This window comes from Rhinatrema bivittatum, chromosome 7 (genome assembly GCF_901001135.1).
Source record: "Rhinatrema bivittatum chromosome 7, aRhiBiv1.1, whole genome shotgun sequence".
NCBI classification, from domain to species: Eukaryota; Metazoa; Chordata; class Amphibia; order Gymnophiona; family Rhinatrematidae; genus Rhinatrema; species Rhinatrema bivittatum.
Window position 1 is genome coordinate 134,395,797 of NC_042621.1, and position 26,949 is coordinate 134,422,745.

Below are 26,949 nucleotides of genomic sequence, written 5' to 3' on the forward strand. Positions count from 1 at the left end.
CTGTCCATTCATTGTCATGTCAGTGAAAGGAACAATACCCTTTCAGAAGCCTGTCCTGCAAGGGGAGTGGTCTTTTTCAATTATACTCGTCAGTGAAAAGGACCAATCAGGAACAGCCCAGCCAGGGGTGGGGAGGGAGCTCTGTCCAGGCTGTTGTGGACGCACAGCCACTTCTGGGTGCCGGATGCAGAGCGCTAGGGACGCACAAATTATCCATTGTGTCCCTTTTAGTGCAGCAGCTCATTTGCCTATTGCATCGAGCGCCCAGGAAAGCTAGATGTGCACGCGTTCAAAAAAACATTCGCCCACTTTGGACACGTTTTTTGCGCACGATATTTTATTGGCCCCTTTGTCTATGCAGAATAAGCTTAGTAAATCACGCCCTAAATTTGTGGGGATTATCTATTTATTTATTTAAAGAGATTGTTGGCCAGTCCTAGTTTTTGAACTCCTATCCCAATGCATTGTGATATGTGCAATACTACTCCTTCCATTTGAAGTCAGCACTACAGGTACCAGAAGATATTAGATAAAAGTCTGAAAAAGCCAGGGCAACTTATTAAAGTATCCTGCTAGGTATTGGGTTATTCACCATCCCTGCTATCCCCAGGTCACTAAAGGCTGGCTGAGTTTCTCCTGGTTCTTTAAAAACTTTTGTCTTGGTGCATTCTGACCAAAAAAAGTGCCAGAGTGGCAATTAGCACTGCAGGGATACTGAGGCTCAACGGATGCAATTGACATCCTGTGCTGCTCAGCACTCTTTTATATGGGATAGTGTCAAAGGTTTTACTAAAATCCTGATAAACACATCAACATCAACATATCAACATGCGTTTGATACCGTAAAACACTCTATCCTGATCGACCGGCTCTCAGACATAGGCATCTCAGGATCAGCCCTGGAATGGTTCAGATCCTTCCTACACAATAGGACTTTCAAGGTCAGAATCAGCAACAAGGATTCCCTCCCGGTCAAATCCTCTTTCGGAGTTCCCCAAGGATCCTCTCTCTCCCCCACCCTCTTTAACATCTATCTTCTCCCCCTATGTCATCTACTCTCAAGTCTTAAGGTCACACACTTCATATACGCAGATGATGTTCAGATTCTGCTGCCAATCACTGACTCCATCTCCAGCACCATCAACTTCTGGAACAATTGTCTACAGTCCATAAACTCACTCCTATCTAGCCTTAACCTAGTACTTAATACGTCAAAAACAGAACTTTTGCTTATCACTCCAGATGAGAACCTTCAGCCTACCAACAACCTAACCTCACCACCAATGATCAATTCCACTCAAGTAAGAGACCTGGGGGTCACCTTAGACAAAAGGCTGAACCTCAAAGAATTTGTCAAGAACACAACGAAAGAATGCTATTATAAACTACATATTCTGAAAAAGCTGAAACCTCTCCTGCATTTTCAGGACTTCAGAACAGTCCTCCAAACAATACTATTTTCCAAGATCGATTACTGCAACTCTCTGCTTATAGACCTTCCAACCATAACCACAAAACCTCTACAAATGTTGCAGAACTCCGCCGCAAGGATTCTTACTAACACCAGCAGAAGTGAACACATAACACCCATACTAAAACACTTACACTGGCTCCCCATCAGATCCAGAATCATTTTCAAAGTGCTAACTATAACACACAAGAACATCCATTCACAAACGTCGCTAGATCTAAGCCTTCCACTTCGCCTACACGAGTCTTCAAGACCAATCAGAAACAGATACTTAGGCACCTTACACGTACCTTCAACCAAGTCCTCACTCAAGAAACGTGCATTCTCGACTGCCAGCCCCCTTCATTGGAATGCCCTCCCCACGGACATTCGCCTCGAAACGTGTACTCGAACATTCAAAAAGAAACTCAAGACCTGGCTCTTTACAAAAGCCTACACTTAAAGGTCTAGCTCAGAACCACATCCCAGAACTTGAATCATTCTCGCTTTTATAATCATATCAAACAACTCCTAATTTTATCCTTGGTCTCACAATTCCAAATCATTAAATATTTGAGCATGCTACACCAATACCTCTTAATCCAGATGTAACCTCAGTTTTTGAAGTCTTCACTCCTATAGAAATAACCGCCAGTTCTTATTTACTTAACCCTATTCTGTAGACGTAAACTTTTCATGAAGACTGTAATTTGTAAACACCTGTATTTATTATAAGAATTTGTATTTACTATTTATATTTATTATTTAGCCATTAACATTGTTCTGTTACCACTTGGTACTATTTCTCTCCTTTACCTCAAACTCTAAGATCCTACTAAGTTAGCCATGTTATTTATACCCAATTGTTGGATGTAATTGTATATTTGTTTAATTGTTCAATCTGTTTGATGTAATTTTCTGTTCCTTGTTCTGTGTAAACCGAAGTGGTATGCACAAGTGCATGAACTCCGGTATATAAAAGCCTTTAAATAAATAAATAAATAATAACTGCATACCCTTTAAACATAGTTCTTTAGTCACTTCATTAAAGAGATCGATCAAGTTTGTTTGACAAGATCTCTATAAGAAAAAAAAAAAAGCTGTACCTGGGTCAAATCAATGGTCCATTGAGCCCAGCATTCTGTATGAGAGCCTGATGTAGTACTCCTAGAATAGTGCTTTTCTATTTGCACTTACTTTTCTTCTTTAGTGAACCACAGTGGGCTCTTAGAGCCTGATTTTCAAAAGCCATTTACATGCATAAAACATGGTTTTATGCACATAAATGTTATCACAGCCCTGTGCTTGGTGAGCATAATAGCACATGTGTAATTTGGTGCTGCAGACAGACTCCATTTGTCAGTAGCAGGTCCAATGTCACCTTGCTATGAGTGGGCTCCGCAACTAGCAGACAGCCCGAGAGATTTCTTGGGATTCCAGTATCCCTCTACGTCTGGTTGATCCAACAGCTGGCACTCTCCAGTCTACATCAGAGTCCCCCATTAACAGCACCTTACCACTGCAAGCTATTGTTTGGATTGCTTCTATCATAACCATATCCTCCATCTTCCTCTTGTGATGATGGCCAACAGATTACACTTTTATAGTTATTTGAAAGGTTGGAAAAATCCCAGGTGCCAGGTCAATTATAAATTGGAGCTTAGCACCTGTGCCCAAGCTTGGGAGAGGAGCTGCTGCCACTGGGCTGCCTCCTGCTGAAATGGAAAGGCCAGAGAAGATGGGGAGAAAGAAGAGGACTAGGAAAGATAATACAAAAAAGCAAAATAAGCAAAACAAAGACAAAAAAAAAAGTTCAAACAAAACATCTTCAAAAAGCTATAAACATGTTTTTTACCCTGGTTCTTAAAAGTTTGGGCTATGCCCAAATTTTCCAAAACATGTTTCCACACCTGGTTATTAGACAAGTAGACAGGAGGAGGAGTTCATTTTGCCAGTGATTCGAACAACCTCTGTACAGGGAACAGGGAAAAATTATCCCATCTCACCTCATCCTCCTTAGACTATCATTATGGTCAGGGCTTGCTCAGGTATAAATTGACTATCTATCCCCTCAATAAAAAAATAAATAAATAAAAATAGTAAACAGCATAAGGGTCACATGATATCGAAGGCTCTGATTTACTAATTGCCTGTGAGGGATAATTAATGAGCTGCTTATCATCCAGAATAATTAATTCACTTAGGTTGCTGCCAGATTCACATATCCTATATGAAAAATTGGATTATGCGGCCTCTAACCAGGGATCTATAGGAGTTTAAGGAGGAGAGACATTGCTCCATGTAGATCACAATTTGGTTCTTCCACCAAAGGTGCTCCAGCCTACCTGCTGATTGCTTTGCTTGGAATAGCCCCCCTCCTAGATCATACCAATGTCCTCCTTCTACCATGGTGGCTTCTAGCTTGTTAAACAGACTACAAGTATTTGCATATGATTCTCCACATTGTTTTTCTACCTCTGTCTTGTTTTCTATTTGTTCTTTCCTAGACATTGCACCAGTCTCCTCTCCTCCCCCCCCCCCACCAACTGTTACCTGACTAGCTCCCTTCCTCTCCCCAATCTACTCTCTTTCAATTTCCCTAGAATATTTTAAATGACTTCATATTTACCGTTGTATCCATCTGCTAACACAGGACTCTGAATATCTTCCCAATGCCAATATTTCATTTCAGTTACTATATGTCCTGCTTACCTGTGTCCTTTTTCATCATCCTCTATTTCTCCTCCCTGCAGCATCACTCACCGTTCTCAGGAGGCAGGCTAGCTTCTTCCTCCCTAAGTTTCTGCAGACTGATTGGCAGCTTCTGTAACATAGACTGGATCTCCTCCCCAAGGCTCAATGTAATGGAACTATGGACAACAAAAAGAAACTGTCACAAAGTTTGAGCTGAAACCATACATGCACTCAATATTTGGGAGCATGTATCCTAGGAACAGCAAGCACCCATTGCACTGTATGGCTCAGGCAACGGGAGGGACGGAGTTCAGACATTGGAAGATGTGAACTTTTTTTCCTTGATTACCTCACAATCCACCTATTATAATGTGGTATCAATATATAATGCTTATTTTTATAGTACTACTAGATCAAACACAATGCTGTAAGTGTTCAGGTGCGGTAAGGTCACAGAGTTTACAATCTAAGTGGGTACCTGAAGCAACATGAGGTAAAGTGACTTACCCAAGTTCATAAGGTGTCTCAGTGGGAGAAACAGGATTGGAACCCCTATTTCCTTGCTTCCCAACCATTGGTTTAATCACTAGGCCATGCCTTCTCCCCAAAAATGCTCAAGCTGTAGCCAGCAGCATACAAATCTGCACAGGGAAACCCCCAATGGATTTCCAGTCCATAGCCTTATTTTACTACTATTCAAGGGGACTACTATTCTAGTGTATGGATACATATTTCCTTTTTGCATTTCCCCCAGTCTAGGCTGGGCATTACAGGATTCTGATATTATACTTCCTGGATGATAAAAGCATGAAGCTGTAGTCAGTGGTGATCTAGGACAGCGGTTCTCAACAGGTGTGTTGGGACACAGTGGTGTGTTGCGAGGTCTTGGGAGGCGTGTCACAGGGCCAGTAGATGGCTGCCTCCTTATCAGCCCAGGTGGGAGTTGGCTGACTTCTTACATTGGGCCTGATGAGAGGCTACTCTCACTTCCTTTTCTTCTTTCTGGCCCAGTGGGAGGCTGTTTCCTCCTTCACCCAGATCAGAGCGAGACATTGCCAGCTCTGGTTGTTCTGGGCCTGATGGGATGCAAACTTTATCCTCCCCCGCTGAGGATGGGAGTGATGCTGCTGCTGATCTCTTCACCCTGTGGAGGGTGGGGGAAAGGAGGTTGGGGATGCTGGGAAGATGAAAGTGGAATGGAGAGGGAGTGTGGGGGCTTCTGAGCAGGAAAGGATGGGAAACAGGAGGTCAGGGGTAGCTGGGCAGGCAGGGAGATGGGATGAAGGGGTTAGGGAGAGTCAAGCGGGGAGAGAGAGAGCACAGGGAAGAGAATGTGAGGGGTCAGGAATATGAGTATGAGAGGATGATTGAAAGGGAGTAAATGGGAAAAGTGAAGGATGATGGAGGCATGGAAGGGAAATAAAGTGCAAGAGCCTTAATATGTCAGCTTTGGGAATGCATTTCTTCTATCTTTATACTCTGCTTAGTGCAGGAGGATATGTATTTCTGTTTCTAGCTCTTCAGTTTTGCACTGCATGCAGAGTGACTTTTTTTTTTTAAACTATTTATAAACTTTTACAAAATACACAGTAGGAGGCAACAAAAAAAGCCCAAAGAAAAAACAAAAATCAAAACATAATCCCCATGTCCAGCCCCTCCCCCTAAAAAGGGTTTCAAGAGCATAGTCATACAGGAGAACAATAGGCAATCAATACAGAGTATTGGTATAATTCTGACAGAATTCCCAGTAAGGATACAAATGATACGCTAAACCATACAATAAAGTAATGTACGTGAATCAGGGGTTTTGGTTATTTCGATATTTCCAATAAGAACTCCATATTTTTTCGTAAAGTTTTACATTTCTTTTAAGCTGTTTGCAATGGTAGGTAAATTTTTCTATCTCATTTATTTGCTTCTGCCAACAACTTAATGTAGGAATCGACTTCCACATCAGTACAATAGTGAATCTCCCAGCATGAAAGAGATGATTAACCAGACAACGTTGTGAAGTAGTAAGAGAGTGTGTTCTCCCCATACATCCATCAAACACAATTCAGGTGTTTTATCTACGGGTTTTAATATTTTATGACACTCAGAAATAATAAGTTATCAAAAGGAAGCGACATGTGTACATGACCACCAGACATGAATGTATGACCCCGGAAGCCCATACCCCCTCCAGCAAAGACCTGAAGAGATTGGCCAAAATCTTGAATAAAAAAGGGGATATCTATATGCCCTGTAGAGCAATTGGCCATTACTTCTCTATGACGCATACAAATGGAGACATGATGTGCTTTCTTCCAGATATGCGTCCATTGTAGAGGATCCCGGTCTTTTTGCAAATCTCTATTCCATAATTCTATTAATTTTAGGGGTGGATTGAGCTTAAATCAACAGCTCTGCAGGGCTTTGTAAAACAAAGAGACACCCCTACGAGGGATAGTATCTTGAATAAGAAGTTGTTCAACAGGATCTGGTGGTAAGGGTTGCCAGCCTTTGCTCACAAAGCTTGTCAGTTCTATATTTAATTACTGATAGAAAACTTCAGAGTGACATTCTAGTTCAAATTCTTCCCAAAGACCTGGGAAAGATTTGAAATTGGTACTGTCATTTTCCCATAGTTGCCCAGGAATTTTAGACCTATCTTACTCCATTCTGCGGCATCTCTGTAAAGCATGGAAGTGACTAACTTACCATGCCCCCGTATAGAGAAATTGCTGAGAGGTGCTGTAATGGCCATTTAGTTTTTTTCCTCACAACCTTCCAGAGTTTAAGGGTATATGGGATGTGAGGGCTGGCACCATCAGCCCACTTGGTTCCTACAAAGAGGTCTGGCTGAGTGAGGAGCTCAGGTAAATCTATGGCCCCAGCTAGTCGTGCCTCTAAAGCATACCAAGGTACAGTCTTTTCCCTATGAAGCCACACCATGACCTCAACAAGCCCACAGCCCAATGGTATACCTGCAGATTTGGAAGAGTCATTCCTTAGGGCGCCAGAGCGTTCGAAATTTTATGCGTGTGAGTTTGCCTTTCCAGATGAAAAACCTCTCTGGTAAATAGATACATGAGCAGACGAAATATGTTCATTTTTATAATATTGATTCTACCCGCCCAGGAGAAAAAGTGATTGCCCCAGGCTTTGAGGTCTTTTTAAAATTTTATTGACCACTGGTGTGTAGTTAAGATAGTACAAATCTGCTATCTTGTGTGGTACCCTTATTCCTAGATATTTAAAGCCTTCCCTAGCTTTCTTGAAGGTGGTGAAACATTCCAGTATCCCATCTACATCCTGAGGCCCAAGAGGGAATATCTCAGATTTTGTGTATTTAATCTTATAGCCAGATAGTTTGCTGTATTCTTCCAGGATAACTAATAAACTAGGGCCAGAGACCTTAGGGTTGGTCAAAAAGATAAGGACATCATCTGCATAAAGGGATATGCCATGCTTCGTACCTCCTACCTGAAATCCTGCAATTTCTGGGTCTCTTCTATTTATGTGAGCCAGGGTTTCTATGGCGAGATTAAAGAGTAGTGGCGAAAGGGGGCATCCTTGCCCAGTGCCCCTAGTGGTAGGGAAGAAGTCAGAACAGTGGCCATTAGTTAATATCTTGGCTCTAGGGTAAACATATAAAATATGCATGAAATCTCTATACTTGGGTGGTAGGTCAGACTTCTCCAAATCTTTAAAAAGAAAGGGGCATTGAAGATGCTTTTTCTGCGTCCAATGAGACCACGATCCCTGCCATTCCTGTTTTCTTAGCCATAGCAATAATATCAAACAGTCTTCTCGTGTTCATGGTCGATAAGCGCCATTTAATCCTCATGGACTAAGATGGGCATCACCAATTCAAGCTGCAGTTGAAGTAATTTCACCAAGATTTTTATATCAGAGTTTAATAGGGAGACTGGGCGATAAGAACCAGGATCTAGCCTGTCTCTGCCAGGTTTCTGTAACAGTATGACCACCGCATCGGACATGGTGTGAGGGACTGTTGGGTTATTCCTAAGGTAGTTGTATTCTGTTTTTAGCAGATTGATTTTTTTTTTTTAATTTCTATTTCAGATTGCCAAATTTTTCCTTAGGGAGGCTTATAATTGCTCTGAAGACCTCACCTTCAGCGATGAGGGCTTTACGCCTGTCAATCTGTCTTTCGGTTAACAGTGGAAATTCTACATCCCTCAGATACTCATCTATCTCTTTTTCTCTACTGTCTGTCAGGGCTCTGAACAGTGTTTGATAACATAATTTGAAAGTCTTATCTATAGTCTGTATGTGGTGCGTGACCTCTCCTTTAGGAGTCCTGATACTGCCTGTTACTATCTGAGATTTTCGTTTCCTTAACACTCTAGGGAGTAAGGCACCCATTTTGTTCCGGTGTTCATAAACGTTTTGCTGAGAGAACTGGTACATTTTTTCGATTCTCTCGACTTGTATAGAACTGAGTTCATCTCTTGCTGTCTGAAGACAGTGAAAGATTTTGAGAGCATGTGGCTTTATGTTGCAGCTCCAATGTCTGGATTTTACGTTCAAGGGATTGCTCCTGTACCCGCCGAAGCTTATTTACATGGGAGGCATAGCTAATAATTTTGCCCTTCAAAACGGATTTAAGTGTTTCCCATAGTATCAATGGGGATTGTTCAGTGTTTTGATGAACATCTTGAAATTCTTTAAGAGCATTCCTGATCATTTGGCAGAAAGTTTCATGGCTAAGCAGTGAGGGGTTGAAACGCCATGTTTTACTAGGCAGGGAACCCTGGGAAATGCACAATGGAAGCAAGACAGGTCTGTGGTCAGATATGTGGCTGGTAAGGATGTCGGAGGGGCCCAATTTTGTTACGATGGAGGCTAACCATAGGAAAAAAATCTATTCTACTATATGAGAAATGGCGAGGAGAATAATAAGTGTAGTCTCTCCCCGTTGGGTACTGTGTCCGCCACACATCCAAAATGCCAAACCTGGACATTAGACTTTTGAGACCATCAGCAGAAGCCTATGCCATGTCCCGTCTCTTTGAACGATCATATGCAGGGTCTAAGCATACATTCCAATCCCCACCCACCACCAACCAGGGGGGATGATGAAAAACCTAGTTGTAATGACAGATCCTTGTAAAATTCTTTCTGGCCTATATTAGGCCCTTATATATTCACCAGGGTATGCTTCTCTCCATACAGTGAACATTCCAACATGACATAGCACCCCTCGTGGTTTTTCTGGTGCTTATATACTTGCATAAGAAGGTTTTTATGAATTAAAATGCTTACGCCCTACTCTTTGTGTTGTAGGAGGAATAGAATGTTTGGCCCACCCACTCTCTCTTTAGTTTTCATGTTCCTTATTGAGGAAGTGTGTCTCTTGTAGAAACGCGATATATACATCACGTTTCTTTAAATAATCCAAAATACGTTTACGTTTTACGGGAGTGCCAATTCCCCTGACATTAAATGTAACAATGTTAATTTCTTGGCTAACCATGGTCACTGAAAATGAGACCCCCCATGGTGAACTGTATTGATGAACAAATAAAGCTCCCTTCCTTAGCTCTCTCGATCCCTCCCCACTCACCCATCTAAACAAAACCTCAAACCACTTTCCCCGAAAAACCTGTGTCAGTCGTTACAGGAAGCATATAGAAACCTTCTCTCCCCCCACTATGTTTTGTCCCGCATCCTAGGCCAGCTGGGCTAGCTACCCATAATATACCCCAATCCAGAGTTCTGAGGTCAAAGCCATTGTTTAGAATTAGTATACTTAAGTCCAGTCTTGAAAGACTACTGCCAATAGCCCACCAGAGTGTAGCGATCTTTCTCTGTTGAACCACTTATCCTTGCAGGATCTTGGATCGCATTGTCCACAGGGACCTGTATGTCATAATATGCAGAGAGGATTCAAGGAGATGAGCAGTAAAGTCAGTTGATGTGTCTGGTTGCCCATTTAAGTCAATTAGAACGCTCTGGGTAGGTGCTGCTGGACCTTGTGGCGTTCCACAGAGGCGCAGGTAGTGATAGGCTGAAACTTTGCAATAACATTTACGTCTAACCTCTTGGAATTAAGTCAACTTAGTACCTGAATGAGATTAGCAACAAGAAAAAAACAAACCAACCACTGGAAAGTGTTCCTATTGTTCCTAAACAATTCCCTCTTTCCCCCTCTCCCCCAACTAACTAAGCTACCGCCAAACCAACCCTCCCTCCCCCATTCAAATCAGTTACCATCCTTCCACCTCCCCGCCATCCCCTAAGAGCCCCATCACAAGAATTAGACTTAGTAAAGGAATCAAAAAAGAAAAAAAAGTAGAAAAGCATTCCCCATGGAGTAGACCAGGATCTTAATACAAGAACAATTGTAAAAGGATATAAGAATATGCCATGGAGTCATGGCCAGCTCATAACTGCTTAGGTTGTTGCATACTTTCACTGTTAGCCTGTTCTTGGACACGCGTTTTCCCTTACCCCTTATTCAGCAAGGGGAGGAAAACGCGTGTCCAACCCGTGGCACCTAATAGCGCCCTCAACATGCAAATACATGTTGATGGCCCTATTAGGTATGCGCGCGGGATACAGAAAGTAAAATGTGCAGCCAAGCCGCACATTTTACTTTCAGAAATTAGCGCCGACATTTCTTCCAGTGCCGGGAAAGTGCACAGAAAAGCAGTAAAACTGCTTCTCTGTGCACCCTCCGACTTAATATCATAGCGATATTAAGTCGGAGGTCCCGAAAAAAAAAAAAAAAAAAATTGAATTCGGCCTGTGACTGTCGGGCCGAAAACTGGATGCTCATTTTTGCCGGTGTCCGGTTTCCGAGCCCGTGGCTGTCAGCGGGCTCGAGAACAGACGCTGGCAAAATTGAGCGTTGGCTGTCAAACCCGCTGACAGCCACCGCTCCTTTTCCCCCGTTTTTACCACGTCACCTAATTTAAATACAGAATCGCGCGCACCGGCAAAGGGCCGGTGTGCACGCCGGGAGAGCAGGCGTTCGTCTGTATCGTCATACTGTATCGGCCCGTTTGTTAGTTGTCTCCCGCTGCTAATTCTCTGTAGTTAGGTCGCGAAGTTCCTCATCGCGTGGTCATTCCCTTCCAGCGTGTCATGGTCCCCACGACATGAAGCATCTTCTGCTGCCCGCAAGGATCCATTGCGTGCAGTCTAACCGGGTCTAGCTCCCAATCGTTGATTTCCGTCCCAGGCTCTCTCTGGCACTGGAGGCCGAATGGGGGCTGATGCATGATGCCCCCTGTGCTGTTTCATGCGAGATTTGTGGCTTATCTCCTCCTTTTCATGGGAGGGGGCGAGGCGGCACTATGTTTCTTCCCTAGGTTTTCCAAAAAAGCCATTGCGGCCCCAGGAGCCTCATATGTGCGCCAGGTATTTTCTGTCCATACCAGCAACTTTGCAGGGTATATCAGACAAAATTGAATCTTCCAGAAATTCCGATCTGCATTTCTGGGTAACCGCACTGTAATCGGGGAAGACTGCCACGTGGCCCCCTCTATAGGTAAGGGGCGCAAGTTTGCACGTTTTGCTTACTATCCAGTCTTTAGCCACATGATGCATTTTAATAATAAAAGCACGTGACTGATTATTATTTTGGCAATTCACCTGGGATATCCTATGGCCTCTGTCGATAGTCAACTTCGGGTCGGTTTCCCCCAGAGTAAAGATCTCAAGCAGGAAAGCTTCAAGGAAGCGCTGTGTACTGCAGCCCTATGACCATTCAGGAATCTCCACCACACGGATATTGTTCCATTTGGACCTATCCTCCAAATCAACCATTTTCTCTTCTAATTTTTTAACTTGTTTTTTCATGGCCATAAGAGAATTCGCAGCAGTGGATTCCCAATCCTTTACACCTGAAACTCAGTTCTCAAGTTCCTCCATTCTAGGACCCAGACTTGAAGCGCGATTTTAGCTTTTCTATGGAGGTTTTCATGGTGCCCATGTCTTGGGCCATCTCAGCCCACAACGCTTTAAGTTCCCGCAATATTTTTTCCAAAATATCTTGGTCAGGAGTGTTGGATAAAGTTTCACCGTCACAAAGCCCAGAATTGCTTATGGTGGGCTCTCCTGCTTCCCTGTAGAAGTCTGTTATAGGCTGCTCCAAGGTGCTATGCGTACGCCGGGTCATCATAACCATAAGATCTTTTGCCCTTATAAAGCTATAAAAGTCGTGGAGGATCGTGCGATCACTTGCGGTAGTTTCCTGCTCATTTCCAAAATATATAGAACGTTTATGAAAGATAAACCATGGGGTTTATAGCGGTTGGGGCACTTGGGTTAGTGGAGCTAAGCTAGCACGCGACTGCTTCCATCGAGATGTGATAACGCCCTCCACAAGTGGCTTTTTGAGGTTTCCATTCCAGTTTTTGTCTTCAGATTTATAATTTGTGGTCTTTTATTCTGTATTTCGTGAAGCTCAGTTCTTATATGTGACTGAGGTGAGGTATTTTACTAGTAGGTAGGGATTTGTATCAATCTTTGTTACGTTTTCTCATTCTCAATAGGACATGCATTAGTGCTGCACTGCTGCCAGGTTCTTATGGCCTGGATTGGCCACTGTTGGAAACAGGATGCTGGGCTTGATGGACCCTTGGTCTGACCCAGTATGGCATTTTCTTATGTTCTTATGAGTTCTTGGAATTATAGTTCATGGCATGGAAGGTTTGCTACACATGTGCTATGTGTTTTTATTTTTCATGTTTTGTATTTTAAAATGCACCTGGTAATAAGGGAGTTTGTGTTTCTGTTACTGAGATAGCACCAGATTCAGAATATCTTTTTTATATCGCTAGTTGTATTTGAAATATCCTAGTTCTGCTCTGCATCCATTGTTTGGGGACCAGGGACGGGCTCCTGTAGGTACAGAGTATATGTTTACATTTAGCCTCTTGATGGTCAAGTGTTTAGTGTGTCACGCCTGCAAGCATTATCTGCCAGGTGTGTTCCAATAGAGAAATGTTGAGAACTACTAATATAGGAAACTACAGAGCAATGAGCCTGATGTCAGTGCCAGGAAAAATGGCTGAAACTATTATAAAGAACAAAATTACGGAACATATAGTTTAATGGGACAAAGCTAACATAGATTTATCTTTTTTCTTACAATTGGGGCACATAAGCTTCCTATTGTATCATAGGTAAGACGTTTGGGAGTTGTGATTGATAACTTATTTCGTCCTCATATTAAGGGGGTGATTAAGAATTTTTTTTTTAAAACTCAGTTTCTTACAGGGTTTGAAACCTTTGCTGAACAGCTCTTTAATATAAGGCTTGGGAGTAATGTGCATGGAGCGGCAATTACTACTCTTAACAGAAACATGGGGTAACCTGCACAGTTACTACCATAAGAAACTTGCTGGCAAGACTGAATGGACTATTTGGTCGTTTTCTGCCATCATTACTATGTTTATTTAAGAATTTCCATAATTACAATTCCAAGAATACACTTGAAAGGCAATGCATATAACTAAGAAAATCATACAATAAAGAAAGAAAAGCGAGGTACATAAATGTTACATGCTTCTCAAGTGACTTGGGGAATCCAAGAACAATCCTCAGTGGCAAAATATCAAATCCTAATACCAGGAAAAACTAGCTCATGGGGTAGCTTACAAATTATAAAAGGACTATTTGCTGGATTATGTGCTCAACATGCAAAAACAGGAGAAGAAGCAAGACTGACTTCCTACTTTATTTGATAAAAAAAAACCTGACAATTGAGAAAATTGATAGAAAACCTCAGACATTTTAACCACACATTTACACAGAAATTTAAGCAAAAAAAAAAAATGCTCCAAACTCTAGAACCTTAGGCTTCATTAAAAGAAATGGACGCCAAACGAAATAACACTTGATTCCCTATGGTCTGCTATTGTCTCTCTCGAAACTGCAATAATAAAACTAACACAACAAACTACAGATGCAAATCTGCAAACAAAAAATTTGGAATCTTCATTAGAAAAAATGAACAAGGAAAAACAAGGAGTGGAACTAAGATTGAATGCGCTTGAAACCTGCCATCAAAGGTTTACAAAAACAGAGATATTACACAACAAGAGATTAGAGATGATTGAGAATCAACAAAAGTACTTAAACTTAAGAGTACTCAATTTCCCTAAGCTCAATCTAGTCTCACCCTTGGACATGTTTAAGGAATATTTATCATGTATATTGAAATGGCCTGAAAAATCAATGCCTACTATATCTAAAATATACTACGTGGATATTAAGAGTAATACAGCTGAGGGAAAGAAAGAGGAGGGATTGTCATTAAATTTATCAGAAGTGTTAGAAATGACGTTAGAATCAAAAATTGAGGATAGAACTACCCTACATGTTAGTTTTGTTTTTGCAACAGATAGGGATGCTATATTCAGATTGTTTATGAAGAAAAGAACAGAACTCTTCCACGGTGGAAAGATCTGGGTTTACCCAGATCTTTCCAGAACAACTCAATTAAGGAGAAAAAAATTCCTAGAATTAAGAACAGACGTGGAAAGTAAAGGTGGGAAAATGATTGTAAAATATCCATGTAGGTGTGAAGTTTGGAGAAATGGTCAAAAATATGTTTATTTTGAGATAACACAGTTAAAAAAGTTTCTTGAATCTTCCCCCCCGTGAAAATTAGCAACAGGAACGAAGCAGAAAAAAATATATATCTAGGTTTGTCTTTTCCTTTTTCAATTGTAAAAGGTATTCCTGTTTTCCTTAAACCGCTTAAATTTCTCTCTCAATCCTGGAGCATTACCTCTCACATTTCTTATTGCAGATTAGAGATATATACCTCAGTTATTATTGATAACAGTATGGAAAATCTGTAACCAATTGTTTATTTTCTTCTATGTAAGATTGTTAAAATCAGCATAAATAAAAAATTTAAAAAAAGAAAAAAAGAAAAAAAAAAGAAATGGACGCCTTCTCTTCTGTGAGGACCTGGCAAAGTCGGGGAAAATTTGAACTCATCATTACTATGTTTAGATGTGTATTGCATATCCTTATCCTATCTGTGTTGGATTATTGTAACGCTGTCTATCTAGGACTACCTTACTGCACTCTGAGGGATTTGCAGGCTCTTCAAAATGCGGCGGCATGGTTTATATTAGGCTGTAGTAGCATCAGGGCCATATCATGCTGTTGTTATGTAAACGCCACTGGCAACCGACTCATCTGATTACGTTTAAAATTGCCCTTGGGGTCTGTCATCATTCCTCTGTGTAAATGCAATGTAACATCTATAACCATTATCACATGTCCGCCACACTGAGGTGAGAGAGAGGCCATTTACTGTCGTTGCTCCTACGATTTGAAACATGCTCCCTGCTGAGTTACATCTTTCTACCTGCTCAAAATTTTTAAAGTCTTCATTCAAGACATTTTTGTTCTGGCAGACTTTTATGTGAGCATTTTTCTTTTAGTAGTGGCAAAGCTGAATTTACAGTGGCTGTATTTTCCTATGCAGTTGCAGTGGCTATAGCTGTTTCTGTTATTACCATTTTCCAATATGGTTAGTGAGTTTGTCTTTTGATATTTGTCCCTTTTTTGAATTGTTTTGACGTTATAAGATAGTGGTTGATTTTATGATTGTTTTTATGTACACTGCCTTGGGCTTGTGCAACTGGCAACCAATCTCTGAAATAAATAATTATGGTTAAGTGTGCGACGCCCTCGAGTGGCAATGGAATCTGAAAATCCTCTGAGAGCGGGCTCCATCGAGACAAAAACACCCTGAAACTGAAAATGTTGTCTGATAATCTTGAATTGTAGAAAGCGCTGCAAGGCTTGATGAATGAGGATGTGCAGATAAGCCTCAGTCAAATCCAAGGACGCTAAAAACTCCCCTTTGCAAACTGCTGCCATCACGGACATGAGGGTTTCCATTCTGAAACATGGGAGTTTGAGTGCAGCATTCACCTTCTTCAGATCTAAAATTGGGCGAAAGGTCCCCTTCCTTCTTTGGGACCACAAAGTAAATGGAATACCGCTCCTTGCAGGGCACTGGAACCACCGCCCCCAGGAGTCGTAGGCGGTCCAATGTATCTCAAACGGCTGCATGCTTCTCTAAAGAGCCGCATGGGGAGACTAGGAACAAATCGGACAGGATGAGCAAATTCTAACATGTAACCATCCCTTACCACACTGAGAACCCACTGATCCTGGGTGATACTGGTCCACTCCTTGTAAAACAGCGTCAGGTGACCGCCTATAGTGGGAAAGAGAGTGGACCAGCCTCGCCCCACTGCGGGGGTTTAGTACTAGAAGTACCCCCTCCAATGGCTCCTTGGAAAGGCCATCGAGCCACCCGAAAGGATTGGCCTCCAGATTGACCCCGATAAGAGGGCTGCCTTTGGTGCCCAGAAAGAGGTCTTGATGGCCGTGATCTTCTATCAAGCCAAAACTGTGAACATGTCTGAAAAAACCACTTGCCCTTAGGCTTATCCTCCGGTAACCTGAGGACTTTATTGTCCCCAAGAGACTGCATTTAATTGTTCAAGGTCCTCCCCAAATAAAAGATGAATTTGAAGGGTAGGAAGCCTAACTGTGCCTTGGAGGAAACGTCTGCTGCCCAATAACAAAGTCAGAGCAACCTTCTGGCAGAAATCATAGATGCCATAATACAAGATGAGGTAATGGCCAAATCATACAGAGCATCCGCCCCATAAGCCACTGCCGCCTCAATTCTCTTGGCCCTGTCTGCATCCTTGCCTGAGGTGGAAAGGTTCTCCTGGGACTGTTGTACCCATCGGAGACATGTTCCCTGCATAAAACTAGTACAAATAGCCACGCGCAAGCCCAGAGCTGAGACTTCAAAAATCCTCTTGAGGTGGACCTCTAAAACTTATGATCTTGAACATCCTTCAGCCCTGTGGAGCCTACCACCGGATTGGTAGTTCTTTTCGTAACCACCGATACAGCCGCATCGACCTTAGGAAGAGCAAAAAGTTCCAGCGCTTGTTCGTGTAAAGGATAAAGCCACGCCATGGTTCTCCCCACCTGTAACCCAGAATTGGGAGAACCCCATTCCGCTTCCACCAACTTCTGCACCAACTTGTGATATGGAAAAGCGGTGAGGGGACCCTGCATCCCATCAAGGTCTGGATCCACTCCATCTAAATCAGATTCCTCCTGGGGGATTTTAGCCCCAAGCACCTGAAAAGCCAGTGGCAGCAAGGCATTGAGCTCTCTCTTAAAAAGATACACCCTCTGGTGGCGGGATCGCCGTAGCGACCCCTGTATCCGTATCTCCAGAAACAGGATCCCCTGGGGTCCGCCAGAACCACCGGAACCTGAGTGACTTCTGACACTAGAGGAGCCTCAGAGTCATCTGAGGCATCCCCACCCTGACCAGAAGCCGAGGGTGGCCCCGATAGCTGTGCACAAGAGGGTCCCTATGCTGGTTAGATCGAGACTGTTTCAGGTCGAGAAGACGCCCCCCCTTTAGGCTGGGCTGCTAAAACTCAAGGGTCCCTGACTGTAGTAACTGCCTGCTGCTTGGCTAAATAAGCTTCATGCAGCAGCAGTACAAAGTCTGCTGAAAAAGGCCTGAAAGAACTAGCTTTCTCAGGCAAAGGACCCGAAAGCGGCAGCCCAGTGGTCTCCAAGTCACCCCAGTCCTCCCATTCACGGGCGGATATGGATCAAGCCGGTGACAAGAGAGGAAGAGCATCCCCCACCCCCGACAGTGTGGGAACGGTTGTATGCAAATCCAAGATGGCCGCCATTCCCACGCTGATTGGGAAGGGGATCAGCACCCCGGTCAGCAACTCCATGCGAGTCTGGGACGGGAGCGGGGGACCCCTGGCACAGTTTCGCAGCGGTCAGAGAGGCCCTTCCCCCCCACCCCCCTCGGAACACACAGCCACGATAAGAGTCATGCCGCATGTGCAGCTTGCTGACCCTCGGCCCATCACTGCACAGTGCCAGTGAGCACCAGGAACACAGCCAGCAGAAAAAGAAACAAAAAACAAAACCTACCGCTGTGCAAGTAAAGGAGGAAGGGTCTGCCACTCAGCCAGAATCAAACACGAACAGCCAGAAGAAAAAACTGCTGTTTCTCTTTTTTTTTTTTTTCAAACTTTAATGAAAAAGTACCAATACTGAGACAGAGCCTATAAGAAAATAAAACAGATAGGCTGTCTCAGATAAAAAAAAAAGCGGCCTTGTGAAAGGGAGGGATCTGGACCACCAGATTTACACCCCACAGGCGCATGGGTCAGGCACACACAAGGGTCAACAACCCCTGGCCTGCCCGTCTCAACTGGACAGGGAGAACCCCTTAGGATTCAGGAAAATAATAATAAACCCTCAGGAGGAAGGCTCAAAAAGAAAAAAAAATTGTCTCAGTCACAGAACTGCAGGTGTGCATCATCTACCATCTGCTGGAGACAGAGAAATACTGAGGAACTGCATGTGTCACGTGTAGCAGTGTCAGAAACACTTTATCTGTCTCCATCTTCTGGAAGGGAGGCACAATCCAGGAGTCTGGACTGATCTGGCTACCTTCAGGGAATGCCAGATCCTCCCATGTTGGATTTAGTAATCAGGATCTCTGCTTGTTACACAATGGACATGGGTCAGCTATGATAAATTGCTGAGAAGTAGAGATCTGGGGGGCTGGATTTACCAAATCTTAGAATCTACAATGCAACTTGCCAGTTTCATTTTATTTGGAAGTGGTTCTCAGATGAGTACTCCTATTGTATGATAGGGCTTTGGACAGAATTGATACGACCATGGTCACCATTGTATCTTATACATTTGAATACTATCAACATACCACAAGCAGTAAAAAAGAATGCCTTGTTTCAAATTGCCATGTTGGCATGGAGGTGCTTCAGAAACTGATAGGGCATGGATCACAAATCTTCTGTGCTCTTACCCTTAACGGGTAAGCAAGATTTTTTTTGCCAGGTTTGGAATCTGAACCTTTTTGTTTTGGTATTAAAAAAAAAAAAAAAAAAGAGCTAAAATTTATAGCATAGTAATTTGATATTTGAAATGTCTGTATGAAAGCTTTTTCACAAATATGCAAGGCTTATGATCTCCCAAATTCTCTGTTTCATGCTTACTTATAGATAAGACACTACTAGTTATCACTAGATATTATCAATAAAGAACAGAAGCTGTTAGAGGATAGGTATAGTGTAGGAGATGGAAAGAACTGAATATCACAATCACATACATTCTGTAAACAAAAAACATCGACAATGGTGTTCGAAGAGCTCAGAGTTTATTGGTCTTCAACACTAGGTACTACTTTTATACTAGAAGATATTCAAAGATATTTTACTAACCTATATGAAGACAATACTGAAACATATGAGGGAAATGATATTTAAAATACTGTACATCACAAAGATAATGTAATTGGATGAATCACCAACCTATACAAAATGCAAAACAGAGTGTGGGGATGTTGTACATACATTTTTACTATGTCCTGAAGTGTCAACTTTTTTTGGGGGGGGGGGGGGGGGGGGGGGGAATCTTATAGATGCTTCATAAATGTGCAGGGATACTCTTACCCACTACAGGTGACGTGCTTCTTTTGGGAAATCTCTCCAAACTTTCAGAAATTAATCAATGTGTAAAGGAGTTTACCATTTTGGCCTTGTGGATCGCATGTAAATGTATATTATTAACCTGGATAGAAGATGACTACCCTAATGTGATTACATGGCAAGATAAGATGGCAGATCTCAAACAGGTTGAGAGAATGGACAAGAAATTTACCTAGTAGCGAATGAATGATCAATATGAAAACTATTTTGAATCTTTAAACGAAGAAGTGAAGAAAACGTTGATGGGACTGGGATATTCGGTAAATGCTTGTTTCATTGTGATCAAGAATGGAAATTTAGTTCCACAGGACCAGGTGAAGGATGGGTGGGGGATATGCTTTATGAGTGTGACTGTGTTGCATGTGGAAGAGAGGATGAGGCAGGAAAATTGTTAAGGTCTGGATAGGGGGATGTACAGTAGGTTTATAATTTGAAAAAAGTGTTGCATGTGCATAATTATCTAGAACATTTTATTTTTTTGATTCAAACATTCAGTTGCTTTTCTTAGAAATTGTACTTTTATGACTCATACCGATAGTCTGCACTATAATGTTTGTGCTATTATGGAATAAAAATTATAATTAAAAAATGTTCATGTGTCATGCAAGAACAGAATGCACAATAGTTCTGTTTTTAAAATCTAGCCTTACAAAGTAAAATACATTTGATTTCAATTCATTTCTCCAAGACAGGATGTGGGAGCCAGCAGCAAGCCCACAATCACCTGCTCAAAAGCTGGTGCTCTTGTCAGGGAACAGTTGCCTTCCATGGTTCATGCTCCCTTCTCCCTTGCAGCAGTAGTGGTTTGGTTGCATACCCAACAGGCTTCCAAGTGCTTCTGGGATTATGCACACCCCCAGGCTACATTCACTGTATAACTATATCACATATATAGTTCACAAATACAATCATCTGCTAGAGAAGCAGTATCAGCTGTTGGATTAAATCTTAGAGGTGGCTGCTTACCTTTCTGATTTGACCACAGACTGCTGGAAATAGTTCTCTGCCTGTCGCAGCAAGTCCATGTACCTGATGGAGCCTTCTAACTCTCCCTGTGTGATACATAGTAGCAAAGTTAGTATAGAGCAAGGGGATCAGCCATGTTTTCAGCAAAGTGCCAAATAAACTCTACTTAAAAAATGTTGGCATGCCAAGCAAGTAGGGGAGAAGATGAGACTTGATGCTTTCTTTCCATGTGTAGCCTCCATATTCTGTCACCCTCCCCTCCCTATGCAGCTTCCACCTTCACTCTCCTCACTAGCAACTTTCCCATTCAGACTCCACATTCTCCCCTCTCATATCCTACTCTTGGTGGTTTTCATTAGTGGCTGTGGCTCCAACTGTTACAACTGAAGGACTAGCTGGATACAGAGACTTCCCCCATAGGGACAGTACAGAACTTCAAGGCAAGGCAGAGTAGGGTCTTCTGCCTGACCAGCTACCTCCCCCTTGGGTTAAGCCAGCAGGCGCTGGAGACAAGGCAGGCACAGATAGTGGGATTGGAACCAGAGACAAAACTGGAACTGGAGGCACAGGTTGGAACCAGAGGCAAGGCCTGGAAATGGACAGCAGGAGCTGGAGACAGGGACTGGAACTGAAGACCCACCTGGAGGATCAGGCAGGACAAGGACTAGACTAGGATGGGACATGACTATGAGAACAGGGAAAAAAAATATAATCCACAGGCTAATAGGAATTATGAAAAAGCAAGGTATAGAAGACAAGACAAGGGAGAAACATATAAAGAGGCCTAGGTAGGCCACAAGGCAAGGCAGAGTGAGACTAGAAGGCTTGAAGGCCACAAGGCAGGGCAAGAAGTCCACAAGGCAAGGCAAAACAAGAAGGCCACAGGGACCTTGCAGTGGCAAGGCAAGGTGGGCCAAGGCAAAGAGCAGAGGTGACTCTGTGAAGAGGCATAGAACTGGGGGAGAGCAGGGCTAAACAAGGCTGGCCTTGCTGAATCATCAAATCATCGAGGTGGTGGTGAAGACAAGAGAAAGTGTGGGTCCGTGAGGACTTCTGCTGGGGGGGGGGGGGGGGGGGGGGAAGGCTGCCTAGCAGCTAGAATAATTTCACCAATGTTCCTGCCACAGATCTGCTCCCACATCCAACGCTGGCCCTATTCCATAGCCTTCCTCTCCCTGATGGTGTTCCAAGGAAAATATCTTAATGTGCCACAGGATTCTGACCCCTGATCTAGAGAAAAGGTCAGTGTACAGGCAGAGAATGGTTCTTCTGCTGGGCAAGAGGCACAGATCCTATTGCCAGTTAATCTTGCTATGGCAATAACCAGGCTTGTATGTCTCTAAAGTCTCTATTTGGGTTTTACATTGCACATGGCTGCCTTAAAAGCTCATGATTTTGCTTCTTTACCAAACCAGTCCCTTTTTTGTACTGCAAATGAGGAAACCAGGCTTCCAAGAAACTGTATGCCTGTAATAACATGGTTGCATTTCTATGGCTTTAGCAAAATCCAGCGCCACCATCACAGCACTGTAATAAAAGTATGTTTCTAAATCTAAAAATAAAAATGAACTTATTTTAAAATCTTTCCAAAATCCCAGTCTCCTACACATGATTACGGGGTTCTTTTATAGCAATAATCTTAAAGAAATGTGTGGAGGTGCAGATGTCCTTGTATTCCTGGGGAGAAAAGGGCATCAAATTGCTTCCCTATCCCTGAATTGTACAAGAAATGGCAAAGCTTTCACCTTGAAATACTCGTTTTTCTGCAGGCTTTGCAGGAAGCCATCCCAGAGTGGACCTTGCAAAGTCTGGCTGGCAGGGATTGAGGAAGTGCAGCCACTCTGCCTCGTACACAGAATTTCAAAGCCATGAGCCTGGAACCATGATCAATAAAAAACAAACAGGGCAAGATGTTACTAAGGCATCATTCATCCGTCACACCCCCACATGCAAGACCTTATTTGTGTCTAAATCTTCACACAGATCCTACTATGTGAAATATTGTGTAACTATTTCATGATTAATTCCACAAGGTTCAGAATCAAGAAAGCCTGGAACAGAGAAGCCCTAGCAGTATGTACATAAAGATCAAATAGAGGCTTCAGTATTGCAGTTGGAAGGAACAAAGGACAGATTAGATGGGCCTGGAAGCTATTTTATTTTTATCATCCCCAAGGAGAAATTAATTATTACCTGATAATATATCTTTTCCTTGAGTCCAGCCAGACCAATCCATATGCAACATGGGTTTATGCCTCCCAATCAGCAGATGGAAACAGAGACTAACAGGCTTGCTAATTTCACGTTATATAGGCTCCCATGTTTTGAATACACTAAACCTTTCCCTCACCACCTATGCAAAAATCAGAGGGCTTTCAAGGAAGAACAAACAGAAATCAGGAAATGGATATAGGACAAACATATCCTGCATTCCTTGATAATGTTTATTACCTTAATATCCATTGCACTGACTAGCACATACAAGCTGTTATTCTAAAAATGAATCAGGAGAATAATACACTTGGTAGAAAATGGAGGATCCTGGACTAGTCTGGCTGGACTTCAGGAAAGGAAATTATCAGGTAAGAATAAGTTCCTCCTTCTTCATCTAGTCAGATCAGTCCAGACACATGGAAATGTACCCAAGATATCCCTTTATTGGGAGGGACCATGCCAAGTCTGCTATCAAGACTTCTGAAACAAAGGAAGCCTTACTCGAAGGTCAAGATTATAGTGCTTTAAAGAAGGAAGGAAGACCAGGTTACCACTCTGCAAATCTCCAAAAGGTGACAGTAGGCTAAGCTCTGCCCATAAAACCAATTGTACTCTGGTACACCCTCAATTTCTTGGGAAGAGGCAATCCTCAGACATGTAACCTTCCCCTTACTTCTTTAATCCAGCAAGATAATTGAAGCCTTTGAAGCTGCTCCACTCTTTCTAGAACCACTACAGAGAACAAATGTGATGTTCCAAGGTACTAAAACTATTAATGACCACAGAAGAATCCTAACATCTAAATAATGAAGTTGAGAGTACTTTTCTTCACCTAAGTCCCTTTTAAAGGAAGAAAGACATACCTTTCACAGTTAAGATTAAAAGAGTGAAACCACCTTAGGGAGAAACAAAGACCATGCAAATCTTCACTGCCTCATCTGAAAAATCAAAAAATGAGGCCCTTACACCTCAGAGCTGAAATTTAGCCAGTGGAACAGACTGCTACCAAAAAAAAAACCACAGCCTTAAGATTAAGCACCTTAAGCAACACCTCTGAGGCTCAAATGGATAACCAACCAGGTAGGTCCCTATATGGAGCAATTATAAAAGCATCATCCATGCAGCTTCCTTTTCTGAATAGAATGACTAGGAAAAACCATAAAGTGTTTGAAATTCAGATTCCAGGCAGGTACTGACTCTCTCACTGGAGACTGAGTATACTTCCATCCCAAAATGAAACAAGACTCATTCAGATAAAATGAGAATGGTCTGCCCATCAACCAGCCTCTGTAATGAGCAATATCTGTTATTTGCATCTTTAGGAAGTTATGGGCCAACCCTTATTAGTCCCCCCTGCAGGAATTCTAAGATAGCCGGCATAGAAGTTCCTCTCGCTGAGGTGATCTGAACCAAGCACCAAACCTCAAATAATTTCCAGCCTTATATATGCCGAGGGTGTGGAAACTCTTATACCACAAAAAGGTAATTACAACCTTCTGAGAATATTCCTTCTCTGTCAGATGAGCCTGCTCAAGGGCAAAGGAGTAAGACAAAACAAAGATGGATCCTTGCGAACCACTGGCACCTGAACAGTAGGCCCTTGTCCAGAGTCAATAACAATAGCCGATTCTATCCAGTATCCTCACTAGATCCTTAAACCATGGACACCTTGGCCAGGTGGGAGCTATCAATTAATAGTAGCCCCTGATGCGTGGGAATCATCTGCAAGACACTGTACACCTGAGGCCAGAGTGAACACCTAAAAAAGACCCTGAGATGGCCAGTCTTGAATCAGGGCATCCACACTGGATAATCTTCTTACTTTTCTTCAGCTAAAAGCTTTGCACCTATGCGTTGCTGTTGACCATCATCAAGTCCACCACTCCAAGTTCTCCCTATTTAGATACAACCTGGGAGAATGCCTCTTGAGATACACTCTTCTCCGAGGACTAGCCTGTTGCAACTGAGGAAGTCTGTTTGTATACATTCTACTCCCACTATATTAGCAGTGGAGAGCCCTTTATCATGCTTCTCTGCCCAGTCTATCAGCAGATCTACCTCTTCTGCCACATGCCAGCACCTGGACCTCTAGCCAGGAAACATGTCACCGATGGAGCATTGGTTAATAAGATTCTGACCCTGAAGATTGGGAGCAAACTGAAGGAATGTCCTTCCTTATCGTTCTGATTTTCAGTTGTTGGACCACTTGGTTTCTTTTGGATTCCAAGTGCCTTGCGGCACTAGGTCTTGACAGTGAATGCCCACCCCAAAGACTAGCATCTGAGGTCACCTTTATCCAGACAGGAGATTCAAAATTTGATATCCACTACTTCCAGGTTCTTGCATACCAGAGCAAAACTCTCCATGGCTTACATTGTCAAAGGTAGCCTCATGTAATACACCTGGACTGAAGAGACCACTTCAAGAGTAAGGCCCTCTGTAAAGATTTTCTGTGTGCCCTTTCCCAAGGAACTAAATCCAAGGTAGCCACCATTAAACTCAATACCTGAAAATAAATCCATAATGTGATCTCTGAATCCTCAATAAACCCATGCATCTAGTTCTGCAACTTCTGGATCCCTACAGTCTGTCAACAGGATCTGGCCTTCCAGGTGCCTAACTGAACTCCAGATACTCCAGGGACTGAGTGGGTAATAAGTTGCTTTTTTTGAAACTGAAAACCCAACCCAGGTCCTGCAGTAACTGCATTATTCTGACCACTGCTGATTTGTTTTCCTGGGCTGACTTCACTTGGGTTAACCAATCATGCAGACATAAATATACCAAAAAAGTTTTTCTACATAGGGACTGCATATGGCATGTAGTGCTATAGAAATGTTAAGTTTAGGGAAGCCACCATCAGAACCATTATCTTGGCACCATGGCCAACCCAAAAGAGAAAGCCTGTCACAAAGTGCTCCCCCCATCACAGCAAAGCAAAGAATTTTGAAGCTTTTTTTTTTTTTTTTAAATCAGGAAATGTAGATATGTCCTCATCAGATCTAACATTAAAATTCTCCTATGAGGAAAGGCTAAAGAGGTTAGGGCTGTTCAGCATGGAGAAGAGAAGGCTAAGGGGGGATATGATAGAGGTATTTAAAATCAGGAGAAGTCAAGATTGGGTAAATGTGAATTGGTTATTTACTCTTTCGGATAATAGACGGACTAGGGAGCACTCCATGAAGTTAGCAAGCAGCTCATTTAAAACCAATCATAGAAAATTCTTTTTTCACTCACACGATTAAACTCTGGAATTTGTTGCCAGAGGATGTGGTTAGTGCAGTTAGTGTAGTTGGGTTTAAAAAAAGGTTTGGATACATTCTTGGAGAAGTCCAATAACTGCTTTTAATCAAGCTGACAGAGAATAGCCACTACTATTACTGGCATCAGTAGCATGGGATCTAATTACTGTTTGGGTACTTGCCAGATACTTGTAGCCTGGATTGGCCACTGTGGGAAACAGAATGCTGGGCTTGATGGACCCCTGGTCTGACTCAATATGGAAATTTCTTATGTTACCATAACTGACTTCAGAGTCTCCATATTGATGTGGAACACTGTCAGAACCTTGTCAATTTGCTTCATATCCAGAATAGGTTCCTTCTTAGGCACCCAAAGTAAATAAAATACCAATCGTGACCCCTATGAGAAAACGGGACCCCTATATGTAGCAATTGTAAAAGCATCATCCAGTTGGCTTCCTTCTCTGAACAGAGTGACAAGAGAAAAACCATAAAGCTTTTGAAAAATTTCAGGAAAACTCCAGAGTGTAGCCATCCCTGATGACCCCTAAGACCCATTGATTGAAGTAATGTGAACCCATCTCCTGAAAAGGCAGGCAACCACCCATCTAGCTTTTGTACCAAACCGTGGCCTCTCAAACGTTTATTGGAAGTTTTGGGAACTTCCAGACCTCTCCCCGAGACTCCAGCCTTACCTCCCTTCTTGGAGTTCTGAAAGGACTAGCACCTACTAAAGGGTTCTAGACCATTGGCTACCTGCTGACCATTCCTGGCATCATGTGCAACACAAATGTAAAAGACAAATAAAAATTATGAGATTTAA

The 26,949-nt window shown here is 42.6% G+C and overlaps 1 protein-coding gene across 3 annotated transcripts in view; it reads right to left on the reverse strand.

Moving 5' to 3' along the window:
- Positions 1–26,949, reverse strand: part of ECD (ecdysoneless cell cycle regulator) — a 106,328-nt gene that overhangs the window by 27,559 nt on the left and 51,820 nt on the right. For 2 of the 3 annotated variants that reach the window (XM_029609178.1, XM_029609180.1), the window contains exons 8-10: positions 22,416–22,544; positions 20,671–20,756; positions 4,214–4,320 (exon numbers count right to left, since the gene is read on the reverse strand). In XM_029609178.1, coding sequence (XP_029465038.1) covers positions 4,214–4,320; positions 20,671–20,756; positions 22,416–22,544 — 322 coding nt within the window. The remainder of the gene's footprint in view (positions 1–4,213; positions 4,321–20,670; positions 20,757–22,415; positions 22,545–26,949) is intronic. The other variant, XM_029609179.1, reaches the window with a different exon arrangement.